The sequence below is a fragment of the Podarcis pityusensis genome, assembly GCF_964106645.2.
Source record: "Podarcis pityusensis genome assembly, chromosome: 3".
Classification (NCBI taxonomy): Eukaryota; Metazoa; Chordata; class Lepidosauria; order Squamata; family Lacertidae; genus Podarcis; species Podarcis pityusensis.
In genome coordinates this window covers 74,607,547-74,621,165 of record NC_138026.1, presented here as the reverse complement: position 1 = coordinate 74,621,165, position 13,619 = coordinate 74,607,547, and the positions used below count along the sequence as shown (strand labels likewise).

Below are 13,619 nucleotides of genomic sequence, written 5' to 3'. Positions count from 1 at the left end.
TCTCTGCATCGGATGAGGGCAGAATGCTATGACGGTTTCACCAGCGATATATTGCTGGTGAAACAGCCACCACTCCCGAGTCCCTCTGCTAGCAGCGCTGCTGGCGGAAGGAACTCTAATGGATGCTGCTAGCAGAGAGACTCGGGAGTGGTGGCTGTTTCACCAGTGATATACTGCTGAGTGAAGCCGACATCACATTCTGCTCCTCATACCGGTCTTGGGCGATATATCGCCCAGGCCTACTAGCCGCCTCTCTGACATTCTACATTTCTGTTTTGGAACTGCAAGTGGAGGAGCTTTCAATAAAATATCCCACCACTTGCCATTTGAAAGCAGCACTGCCTACCAAAGATCTACAGCTACATGTTAGGTGAATTACAAATTACCTGGATCCCTACAGCCTGATCCTACCCATGTTTACTCCAAAGTCACACTTCAGGTGAACTTACTTCATGTATGTGTGCCTAGGATTGCACCTCAAACCAAATTGCACAGGAAGCAAAACAAAGTTCAATTATCAGTTTGCTGATTTTCTTCCCCCAGCATGCCAAATTGTGGATGAGCTTGTGACCTAATTTCCTCCAACAAGGACAGAAGATTGCTGTTGGCATAAAACATTATATTATTCCCTACCACCACCCCTTTGGACACCTAAACTTACTTCAAAATATGGAGTTCAAATGCTTTCTTCCAGGTTTATAGACTAGCTGGTTCAATAAAAGGTATTGTATCAATTATGCTGCATTTCAGCTTCTTGAAAGGGTAGCTTTTAGTACCATACCAGAAGTTCCAAGTGTAAGTGTATTAATCTTACATTCTTTAATATATCCTAACATGTCATTTTAATTACCAATCTAGCAAAGTTTCACTAGATTAATTTAAAATCTTCAGCTTGATTCCCATTAAGTACATTTTAAATCAGAAGTGACTAGGCTGAATGAATTTGAACAAAAAGAGCCATAGACGGAGTTAAAAATATATATTTCTCCTCTTGGAATCTTGATACAGCCATTCTGGCTCTACCGGATTCTAAATGATTCAAAAGGCTCTTGTGTTTAACCAGTCGAAACAGTTTAAGCGATAGCTGGCACAATTCAGACAGGCATAATTATTGTTTGTGACAGAGCCTAGCTCCGGAAGTCTAAAATGAACCCATGAATTACTGCACATGGGCCAGTCCTCTCAACTCCACTGAATGGTTTCTTTGACCCTTGAGGGGTAGCACTATGTGCTTGGACACTGGGCTGATGAGATAAATAAACATTTTTTTGAGGTGAGGGAGGGATCCTGCCCAAAATAAAACCTCACAGACTTAAGAGCAGACATGCTATATACAAACAAGAGGTCATAACACAATAAAACATGCATTATTAAATCTTGAAATTTTGACTTTGCAAAAAGGGACAAGATAGCATTTAGTGTCAAAACACTTTCTCCTTCCAAAATGTTTGCTGAGTGCAATGAAACTTACTTCCAAATAAGGGGAAGTGCAGTGAAATACTATGCATGACTGCTGAGAAATAATCCTGCTGAGTTTATAAGGATTTACTCCCAAGTATAGGAATTCAGCCTTAGTACATTAATTTGTACTATAGTTAACACCGGCCTGTTTTGCATGAAACTCTAAACCAGGAGTGGGGAACCTGTGGGCCTCCTGATGTTGCTGAACTATCAGCCCCAAGCAGCATGACCAGCGGTAGGCAGTGATGAGAGCTGCAGTCCACTAACATCTGGTGGCCTTGCAGAAGAAAATGGGGCCTTCCACGGCTGTTAGGTCCTTGGGACTCTCCCCAAGCCACACCCCTCAACAGCCCTGCTTTGTACCTCCAGTATTTTTCCTGCCTGGGATGTGTCCTTGAACTCTGATGCTTCTTGCTGTCTTAGATTGAAGATTGAGATGGATGTGTATAGAAACTAGCCTACTATAAAGGTAAAATTCACATGCTGTCAGGAGCCGGAGTCAGATGTAGGTCAGCGATAAAAAACACAATGTCAGGTAAGTTAATGCTTAATTCAAAGAAACCAAAACAGAGCAAGCCTAGTGATCCCGGCAACTCTTCCCAGCGAGTCTTGCCCCAGTGAGGAAGTTGCGAGGACTGAGTTCACTCCTCTCCAGGTTATTTCCCCAGCAATCTGAGACTGTGTCTGTGCACAATCAACTTCTGCTCTTTTGATTTCTCTGCGTGTTCTGGTAGACCAGGAGGGAGAGGTCGCAGCAGGAGGGGGGGACTCCCTGGATTCATCAGCAACCTCTACTCTCCCTCTTGACCACTCTCCCCTCTAGCCTCCACTTCAGAGTCAGTCGGAGCTGCTCTCTGCCACAGCTTCTAAACCCTGGGTTCACTAAACCTTGTCACCTCTTCTGCTACTGACACCTCCTCCTCCCAGTCTTCTCCTCCGTCTGACCACACATTGTCTTCCCACCACCAATCCCCTGGCTCGGAGCCTTCTTCCCTTGGGGGTTCCCTAGAGGGGTTCCCCGCACAACAACTCTGCATTCGGCCATTCCATGACAACTCATCTGTGCACTGCAGAAAAGGAGGAGAAAACAGACAGGTTCTTCTCTCTCAGCTGGGCTGCAGGGAAGGCCAGAATAAGAGAAAGACATACACGGCATCTGGCTTTGCCAGGAATCCCATGCAAAATTAAAATGGTATCATAACCAGCTCAGTGAGCAGTTTACTGGTTTCCAAGTCTTGGTGTTTGACTGGCCTCTGGCATCAGCCATAGCTGTTTCTTCCTCTTTGCTGTCCTGCTACTGATCTATGCATGTTACTCAGAAGTAAGCCCCACTGTATTTAATGGAGATTGTCTGTCAGAAAAATGTGCGTAATATTGTAGCCTTAAAAGCATATTTTGGGGGTGGGAGGGGCAGGCTTCTGGGTGATATTGAACATTAAACTGGCATTGTACGATACATTTTCCCTGCAGTATTTTTGCTTCATGAGAAAAACTGGAGTCTTTACATCTTTTTAAATTGAAAACATCTTCATAAGTCTTTTAACTGCTGAAGACATTAATAAGGCCATTAAATGTAGCTTATCCCAATGAATTCTCTGTAGCTCGCCCAAAATAAATGTAACTACATTTCAAAATATTGACACAAGAGATATTGACTTCTTTTTTTTGGACAACAGAGGGAAGCCCACAGCAGGAAGCCATTTCGTTGCTTCCCTGAGATCCTGCTGTTTTTGTGAATCTCCAAAGAATGCTCAGTATATGTGGAAACAGATCAAAACAACGAAGTTGAGCAATCTGAACTTTGTGTAGTTTCATAGGAATCTCAATAGCAGGATTTACGTTTTGCAGATATGTCATGAAGAACAGTTCCCTTGCTTTCTTTGGTAATGCAAAAGCCTGCATAAGTTCAAGGCTTTCCTGAGTAAACAAGTGTGTATCTTGGCACATAGTCTAGCTAAAAATACTATCTTGTTAAAAGACTATATCCCCCTGCAGCTTGGTTGAATATACATATGTAAAGTACAACAGATTGCAAAATTCCCCACCATCAACTCTGGAAAGAGCATTCTTTCCCAAGTGTAAGGCTTTTTAGAGTTGAAGAAGGGGGTATAAATACCTGTAAGTGAATGTAAAACATCTGTCATGGATGCTTTAGTTGAGATTCCTGCATTGCAGGGGGTTGGACTAGATGACCCTTGGGGGGGACCCCTTCCAACTCTACAATTCTATGATTAAATCCCGCAATGTCCTTTGGCTATCCAGAAAACTTAGCCAGATTGGGTCCAAACCCAGTCTTGCAACAACATGCAGATTCCCTGTGAAGGGGCATTTATCTCAGAATGTGTAAATAAGGTGTATGCTGCTGTCAGAGTGCAGGAAGCAGTTGCAGTGGGTAGGAGGGAGGAATGAAGTATGCAGAAATGTGGACTGCTATCCAGCAAGGCTCACCTATCAGGCAAAATAGCAAGGGTGGTGGGGAAATTCATCACATGGGTTGACATGTGGTTGGAATGGGCCAAATGCAGCAGAGAGGGTATTGGTTTATGCAGCAATCTTCCCAATTGGCTCAGCTATGTGTGCATATTCCTTACTTCCCAACAAGCAACAAAGCCACAAGAGGTTGTTACTGTCAGTGTCTACAGCTGCTATTGCACCTCTCTCTGGTTACTTGACGAATCTTTCTCTCCCTGGATAGAGCTTCAGGCTTTGTCCCAGGTAGATTGTGCACTGCTCTAGAGGCTACATAAGTGCGTTGTAGCTTGGGCTCCACTTCCTTGCTGTGTGAATTGTGCTCCAAAACAATGCTTGTGTGAAGCATGAAGGAGATTCAGACCACTGTCTGCAGGTAGCCCTGGGGACATGTTGCTACCCAAGTTACTGATGGATTGGGGACACTGTGGTGTCTGCAATACAAGAATCAGTACTAGGTCTGTGCCCTCATTACAAATTCATTGGTTGCATCCGTATGTAGGCACTGTCACCAACAAAGGCCCTACTTGGTGGTGATTGCAGGGTCACTAGTTAAACTAGCTATTCAAGTGTTCATGCTGTTATATATTTTGTGTACATGGTAGAAAGCCAAAGCCAAGCAAATTCCACCACCTTTACACATAGTAAGAATTTATAAGTTACAGCCAGATTAAAATAGCTACACTTAAGTCCCATTGCAACTGACTTATTCTGTATCTAGTCTCACAGGTGACCATCCTGGTATGGTTGTACCTTGGTTCTCAAACAGAATGCGTTCTGGGAGTCCATTTGACTCCCGGAACCATTCGAAAACCAAAGTGCGGCTTCCGATTGGCTTCAGGAGCGTCTTGCAGCCAATCAGAAGCTGCGGAAGCCACACTGGACATTTGACTTAAGAAAATCGTTCAAAAACCGGAATACTCACTTCTGAGTTTTGATTGTTTGAGAGCCAATTTATTCAGGAGCCAAGGCGCTTGAGATCCAAGATACGAATGTACTGGTTTCCTGAAAATTCCTTCATGGAAGCACTCTCTGTGCAAAACCTGACAACATGACTGAGGTGGCAGTTTGTGTTTTATTTGTGAAGGAAGCAGGCTTGGCTGTACTTAGATAATTTTACTTATTTACATACACACACCATGTTTGGTATAAAGTTTAATAAATTACAGGTCAAGCTTGAGTTTTCTGTTACAATAGTATAAAAAAACAAAGCTGCATAGAATAACCTACAAATAATTTGTACACATCCTTTGGATTTATAAGATACAAAGTTCACAGCTCTCTTCCAAGCATTAAGGAGTATAAAATACTGCTGTTGGTCTCAGTTTGTGTGAAATTTATATTACTATTCACTGAATAAGCAATCTAATTACACTTATATAAGCTCACAAAAAGGAAGACCCATTTGCTTTCAGTGTATTTGTGTAAAAATATACCAAGTGTTACAAAACTTTAAATTGATTGGATTAAAATAGCTAAAACGTATGTGAGTGAAAGAGTGAACTGATCACTGGGGAAAGAGGGTAGGATTCCTAACATTTGTAAACTTTGGAATGGAAAAGAATATGGTAAGAGGCTTTCAGAAGTGTATCTGAGATTTTTAAAAGTCTATCTAATACAGTACTGGAGAAGGTACATGTTGGTCCTCAATGCTCTGAGTTTTTAACAAGATTTTCTATAAAAAGTCAAAACATCAGTTCAAAGACTATTCAAATGTTTACAAAATACATATATAATTATTACTAATAATGTTTTACATGTCAGAACACTCCAGATGTCATTTCTTCCTTGCATGAACCCAAGCCACAGTTAATAGAAAGTTATTTTCCAACATGTGCAAACTGGAAAGACCCAGTTCACAAATTATACTGACATGGCCTGTCAAACATGCTTGAGGACGCCTTAAAATTTGTCGCACATGGCTTTCCTTAAAGGAGGATTCACACAATGTGTAACTCTGGTTGACAGCATGCCAGAAATAAATGGGCTGCAAAGTAGCTGAGCGTCTTTTCTTCAGCACAAGGCAGGAATGCACTTTAAGTTCCAATTAGACGCCGATGATCTCAGCTCTACTCCAGGGAACGGCTGTGTTCTTAGAAATATTCCTCCTCTTCATCAAAAAAGCCATTTTCCAGAGCATATGCACAGTCTGCACTTGATACAGCTTGGCAGGCACCTTTATATTCTTGAATTGACTCATAAAGGGAGTATAGTTGACATAATAATGACATATCTAGCTGCCGGAGACCAACCTTGTAGAAGAGAACACACACACATATTAGTATTTATGGCTTAATTTTACTTCGAAAATGCTGGTGCTTGCACATTTTGCTCCCCACAATGACTTCACTCAGAAGATCAGTGTTGTACCTGACAATTACACAATATGAGCAAGGATAATTAAATTACGTGGGAGATTCCACCCTGCCGAAGTAAGGAAGAAACAGCTGTGGGGGAAGCTGGAGTATGCAGGAAGCAGCGTGGCAAAACATTCCTGATGCTTAAGTCATGTTACCATGCCCTCTTTAATAGCAGAGGATCTGTGTAACCATAGGCTGATGCTGCATTAAGGAGAAACCAGATGTGATTAGCACAGACCTGTGTCAGAAGTGGCTCACTGCCAATTTCTTATAAAGTGGGGAAATAAATGTAGTTTAAGGTGCACCTTGGGCTGGTGGGAGAAGGGGGACTGAAACTCCCTCCTTTTTGTTTTTCACTCCACTGGGGGAAGGTTCTAGTCAGTGTGTCCCTATGGGAGAGAAGCAACTTCATGGGAACGAAAGCATGAATTGAGGAAACATTCAGTGTTCTCTCCCTCCTCCCTCGATATGCTTTGAATTCTACTTCATAGGAAATCAACAGAACCCAATTCTGACAAACTGGTGCAGGGATGACTGCTGTATCAGGCCCAGCTCCACACTTTCATTTGATTGGTTGGCGGGGGGCGGTTGTCTCTAGCCCTTGTAGAATGAAAATGATGAAGCAAAGTGTGTAGGTACCATTCAAAGCAATCGCTTTGTGAGATATGATACTATTCCTGCCTTTCAGTGGTGTCCCCCCCCCCCCCATGCATGAAGCAGAGCTCTGATTCACAAGTGCTCTTGAGAAATTAAGGGTCGATGGGAAAAGACTTCCACATTCATTTTGAAGCCATGTTGGGGTCTTTCTTCTCTGGTACTTGTATGACTCAACTGTTCTCCAGAGACTGTCTGCTTCATTCTGAGGGTGCCTGTTCATCTTCCTTGGTAAATAAGTGGTTGTTGCACAAAGAAAATAATTGAGAAATCCAGGATTTTAGCATAGCTGTGATTGGGCAACAACATGTCTACCCCAAAGCAAAAAGTACCAGCAAAGAAAAGAGTCCATTCTCTTTTGAACTCTAGTTTATTTTTCCCCTGAGTATGCAAACTTTAAAAAATCCAACCAATGCAAATATAAATACAACCCATCATTACTCTATCCATATTGCCTCAGGGGGAGGGTGTGGTGAGGTTGGGAAAGTGTGGGTTATAGCATCCTTGCAAAAAGGTTGTGTTGCTGTGCTGATATTGCTTGGATAGCGGGGAGGCGGAAGATAATACCGTATGACAACCCTGCAGTGTAGCTCAGTGTATTCTAGTCTCGTAAAAGTGTGTGCCTCTGTTTTTACAGAAATGAAGCTGGGGAGGTGTAGCAGCAACATGGAAGGTGATTGCTTTTCCACTCATGGGGGGAAGGAAACGGGGATTCTTGGGAGCAAGGTGCTGCACTTAATACACTTAAATGAATATATTCATGTCAAAGGATCAACTACTCCTTTTTGCTTAAAAAGAAGAAAAGATGGCTGTTTCACCTTGGCTGGTAATATTGTTGTAGTTTTTACTAGGTATAAATAAATAGCTGTAACATATGCTCCTAAAAGACACTCCTCCTTTAAAACAATGTACGGTAATCTTTACCCAAGAATAGGCATCTGAACCAAAATAACTGTAAATTTAAAATCTCTTGTGACCCCCACTGCCAGCCGGCTGAAACACCATGTCTGGTCTTGTACTGAATGAGGTATTGCTAGCCTAAGATTAATTGATGACAGATATACAGTATCATAAGGGGTTTACAAATCATGGAACATGAGTTCTTTGCATGGTTTAGGGTTAGCATTGAGGGAGAACTGAGCTTTTGTGCCTTTAACGGCTATGTGGCAAGCAGTAATTTAACAGGTTATGCCTTTCCTTATATAGAAATCCAGAACTTCCCCATCTCCATTCCTTACACCCCTCATATCTGTTCTGGGGGTTCCCAAAGCAAATTTGGGGAGTGTGGAGGGGGGAAAGAAACGGAGAAATATTTGCACTAATGGAAACAGTCAGCTGGATACCACCCATTCTGTTGGACAGACATGTTATTCCTGTATGGCCCCCGATTTATCTTATGGTCCTCCACCCTACAAAAGAGAATGCAAATTTGCGTATGACACAAAACGTATGCAAATGTATGCCCTCTTTTGCAAGTAGGGCAAAATCCATAATCCACATGGGCCCAGAAAATCTTGAGTGGGCGTGTCTGCCCCTTGAAGAACACTCAGTTTGATGCTTGCTTGCTGTAGCACTTGTGGAGGGCAGCCAGCTACTACAACAATTTCATCCTATTTACTCCGAGCTTTTCACACAAGCATTTTAAAAGAGAGCTCCATCAGAAGCTGGGTAGCTTAAAGTAAGGACAGGAATGAAGTACAAAGCCAGGTTGTTCTGAACGCTTAAATTCTTGAATTAAATACAGAAACTGCCCACGGTATAACAAGAGTCTTTGAGCATTTTACAGAACTTCTTTCAGGGCTTACTTCATCATATATTACCTGCCTCCTTCCTTCCTACACAGTAATGGAGAACTGAATGAATGTGGAAGACAAGAGTACTTTGTATTATCTGCACTATGCCATAAATGTTCTTTTTAATGTATTTAACTTTTTGGTCCATAGGACTTCTGTTTTTTAGCCATATGCAACTACCTTCAGCTTATACGGGCAGCTTTTCACAAGGACATTTAGGAAAATAATATGAATATAATCAAACACCTCACATCATTCATTCTTGCCTTTCACACAACTCATGCCAGGCTCCCCCCCCGGCCCCGAAGTAGAGAAAGAAAAATAGCATAGGCATTGCAGTGTCCAAGATCATCATAGCACATTATTTTATTCTGCCTTTCAAAAATGATATTACTACCAGAAATTAAGCTTGCTTTTCTCCCCTTAAGGTGGATCTAGTGATGACTTCTCATTTGCCCTTCAAAGCAAAACACTCACCTCCCACTAATGGGCAAAACTAACTTGCAAGGCTAGCCGTGTTACAGTTCAACTAGTTATTCATAAGGAAAACAGAAATGAATCATAGGTAAAGAAGAACTGCAGGTATTTGTGGGGGTGGCAAGATTAAGAATTATAAGTAAAAGTGGGTGAAGGATGAGCAAGACAAATATGCAGGCTAGGTATCATCAGAAAAGCAATCTAAACAATTGGGTTTATATCTCTTACCAGAACATACAATTTCATTTTCTATCCAAAAGATACAAGTAAGATTTATAGTGGAGGGTGTGATACCATCTAATTAGGGTTTGTTTGTTTTTTACCTTTGAGATATAATCTCAACATTAAATAGAAACCACACAGCCAGGCTCCAGATTCCATAAATACACCTTCTGACTAGCAATGGCATTAGTGAAGTCAGGAATATCTACAGTTTCAAATTGTAGTACAGTAATAAGCTATGCACCATGTACTGCAGATGAGAGGGGTGTCAAAATGCCAGTCGGTTTCTTTGCACTAGCTGATGATAGACAGTGGTGATGGGTATTGACACTGGCATAGCACCAGGCTTACGGGGTGCAATTCCACCAGCAGAGTGATAAAAAATGGGCAGTGTGTCAGGAGGAGGAACAACAGGTTTTCAAAGCTTCCCCAAGCTTGGCTGTGTGTAAATTAAAAACATTCCTACTGAAGCTAATGGAGAGCTAAAATCCAGCTCCTCTTACTCTGTTTACACACCCACCACCTGGTATCTCCATTCCTTCTACCATGCAAAAGATCTCTTTTCTTTCTCACAAAGGCACTCTTTCCCCATCAGGGGCTGAACGGTTGCCAAGGGGAGGCCAAAGGTTCACCATGCAAAAGTGAGGCTGGGTGATATGCCAGGAATGCCCATCCTTCCTGTATGTTTTCCTGTCCAAAGGCTGATCTCCGGCCCATGTGCATGGTGCAAGGGCACCTGCAGGGATCCCAGTTATGGGATTTGGACTTGATGCACCAGAGTGGTTCACAGTGGTAAGGGCACTCTAGTATGTGTTTGCAGCGCTGCATCTTATCTGTGTGGTTGGGCAAGGTGATGTTGATGTTTCACCATCACCACACATAATTTCTTCCTTGTGCAGCGAAGCTGAGGGTGTCATCTGTATGCAACATTGTGATTGGTGGGCACTGTCATGAATGCAAAGAGGACATGTGTAAGAGAAGGTGTCTGACTCTAATACTCTGTATTTTAAAGTGATACTTTGCTGTTTTTTGAAGGGAGTTTACAGGATCCTAACATACAGTGCGCCATACGTACACCACATATGGCCCGAGCTAGACAATGCTATGATGCTTTCATGTTCTGTTTCCAAGGACCATGTGCAGATTGATAGCAGTATCCCACAAATACTGCAAAGAGAAAATACCTTTTAATCACATCTTAAAATAGCCAGATTTAGAGTGATCACATGCTGTGCATATTCATGAGCTGACATCCTAATTCTACGAAAACTTGTCAACCATTGCAACTTCCTTCCTACAGCAGGAAAAAAGATAGCTCCAGATTACTTAATCAGGGGTGTGCCAGACAGGCATAGATCTCTGCTGCCTTTGGAAGTTTCATGTTACTGATCCAAAGGAAAAGTTTTGCATACCTAATAATTCAGTCATGTTTCACTAAGAGCAATGTTGCTTGTTTAACCTGAAGCTTTTGTCTCATGAAAGGCATATGTGTACCACTTAAAATGGGAAAACCTTTTAGATTGCGGGTTTTGCAAAAGCTTTTCTGGGACAATGAAAGGATTCATTCTTAACTTGATTTATAGGTTTATAAGACAAAAAGCCATGCTTGATATTCAAAATGAATCTAGCCCATACTTTGTTTGCTTACATGATCTGCTAGTGTAACAATATTTGAAACACTTCAGTTTTTAGTCGCATTTAAAAACCAATGTGAATCTGCTGCTGTAAGCAATCTGGTGCACAGCCCAAGTACCAATCTTGTGCAAAGTAAAAGCCCATTAAGCCAATTAACCTACATTTCAGAAGACAAGTCAAAGGTGGGAAAGAAGCAGCCTGCTTACTAGAAGTCACATTCCAGTTTCTGAAACAGAACAAAACACTTCTGATCCAAATAGTGAATATAAAGAACAGGTGTGTGCTTGTACAATATGCAACTATGACTAGAGTGCAGAATGAAAAATTAGTTCTAACTAAAAGAATTTGTAGAGGAACTGAAAGAATGAACAAGATCATTTTTAGAGGAAATAGCTTTTAAGTACGGTACTTTATTTTAGAAGGAAACAAAGAGAAGGACAGAATGAGAAAAGAGTTTTAAAAGGGAAGATAATAGTGACATACTTCAGATGCTATCAAGGTGTTTTTTTTTTGGTTTGCCAATCTTTTGATTTGAGTTTCTTTTTCTTTTTCTCTCTCACATGAGGAATGTTTCAGTCACAATCCCTAGATAGGTCTTGCATCCATTAACTGCAACTCGGATAACCATCACCGGCTTAGGCCCAAAGAATTGCACAACTAGCTCTATGCATCCTTTGGGTTTGTCATTCTAGACTGGCAGCCCCCCCCCACCCCCCTTTACCTCCTGGCAATTCTCCATTTGAACTCCTCAGTTTCACAACTGTTCAAAGGGTAAATAAATAAGTATAAAAATTCCACAGGGTCTGCCCAAGGTCTTCAGCACAGCTAAGGTAGCCATAGTGATTAATAAGCAAAACAGCTTCCAGTTTCCACCTTTATCGCTTTTAAATCTATCTAAAAATAGATTTTATATCTTTATCCCTAAAAAATGTGTATATACGGCCTTTTGGACCTAAGAGGGAGCCCCAAATGCAATTTACAAGAATTAAAAACTCTACAACTAAAAACAGTATTAAAGTAAGAAGAAGAGAGCAAAATAACGAGTCTGCAACAGGTAAACACTAAGGGCTTGGTGGAAAAGTGTCTTACTGCACATTCCTAACCATATCTCCCCAGAATTGAATGGTGCTTACTGATGGGCATAGTCAGGATTTGGGGGGGGGGCAGGCCTTTCGTGGGGGGGGGGCAGAACCTCCGTTTTTTGTTGTTGATTGGGGACAGCTGACCCCCCCCAGTGCTTTTTTTCTAAAAAAATGTTTAGGGGTACTGTACTCTCATTTTCCTACTCATATTGAAAAACTGCCCCTCAATGAGGCCAAACTTAGATTCACAAAATGTTTAGGGGTATGCGTACCCCTGCGTACCCCCAGAAAAAAGCACTGGCCACACCCATGTGCTTACTCACAGGCAAGGGCTTAGGACTTGCCCCCTCAGCTGCCCACCTAAAAGAGGGCAATCTCACTTCCTTTTGGGAAGCAGATCCAGCAACTGGGGTGCTGCCACCTCTTGCTATCGCAGTAGAGAAGAGCATTTGCCTTTTTTTGCGCAAGGAGCTGGGATGAAAACTCGAATCCTGCCTGCCACAAACAAAAGGTTTCCTTTCCACCGTGTGCATCGTACCGGCATGCGCGCGAGGGGAGCAGAGATCGCCAACAGCCTCCCGGCGCCGGAATTGAACTCTGCACGCGCTCAGAGGCGACGTTCTCGAGCCAGGTCCCGGGACTCAAAACTGAGCAGTTTTAAAAAGGGGGTGGGGCGGAAGACTTGCACCAAGCACAAACACGCGAAAAAAGCAAAAACTGGCGGGTGCTCACCATCTCTTTCCGCAGCAAGGCCAAAGCGGCGTCCAGGTTGGGAGGCTTGGGCGGCCGCGGGGATCCCCTTCCCCCTCCGCCGCCTCCGCTGCGGCTCAGCTCGTCCTGGATGCGGGACTTCTGCGCGTAGAGCCGCTCCAGGTCCCGCCAGCGCCCGCCTGCTCCGCCCGGGCCGACCCCGCTCGAAGAAGAATTCAACAAGCCGCTCAGGCTCTTGGGCAGGGGAGGCAACCCAGACCCGCCGCCGCCGCCGCCGCCTCCGGGCAGCCCCGACCCACTCATGGCACCCGGCGGGGCAAGGCGGCCAGCCGGTCCCCTCAGCCCAGCTGAGCTAAGTCTGCCGCGAAAGAAAACAAGAGCCGCCTCCGCCTCCTTCCCTCGCAGAGAAAGGCTCTCTTCTGTTCGGCTCCGCTCGGGGCCCGCCTCCCTTCTGCCGGCCCCGCTCGGCCCGCCCTCGCAACAGGGACAGGCCGTGAAAGGGAGAAAGAGGCGGGCTCAGGGCGGGCCCCAGAAGGAGGGAAGAAGGCACAATAGACGCAAAATGGTACCCGAAACACTTCGGGGAGTGCGCGGCGGCGGCGGCCGGGAGGGGTTCGCTTTCTTCATCTAGTCATAAAGCGGAGGGAGCGAGGAAGGGGGGCTATTCGGGGCTGCTGAGAAGGACTAGCTTAGGAAGAGAGTACAGTTTAAAAAAAGAAGGGGGGAAAGGCAGTTTGGTCCAAGGTAAATTAAGA

The 13,619-nt window shown here is 43.5% G+C and overlaps 1 protein-coding gene across 1 annotated transcript; it reads right to left on the bottom strand.

Moving 5' to 3' along the window:
• Window positions 1–5,072: 5,072 nt before the first annotated feature.
• FAM89A (family with sequence similarity 89 member A) lies at window positions 5,073–13,310 on the bottom strand. Its single transcript, XM_080998662.1, has 2 exons — window positions 12,886–13,310; window positions 5,073–6,182 (listed from the first exon to the last, which is right to left on the bottom strand). The coding sequence occupies exons 1-2, from the start codon at window positions 13,165–13,167 to the stop codon at window positions 6,024–6,026; spliced, it is 441 nt and encodes a 146-aa protein (XP_080854788.1). The 5' UTR covers window positions 13,168–13,310; the 3' UTR covers window positions 5,073–6,023.
• Between the last annotated feature and the right edge of the window lie 309 nt (window positions 13,311–13,619).

Coding starts and splice junctions, on each gene's coding strand:
- FAM89A (XM_080998662.1), bottom strand. CDS start 13,167: ATGAGTGGGTCGGGGCTGCCCGGAGGCGGCGGCGGCGGCGGCGGGTCT. Junction 6,183..12,885: donor CCTTGCTGCGGAAAGAGATG/GTGAGCACCCGC, acceptor CTCTTCTACAAG/GTTGGTCTCCGGCAGCTAGA.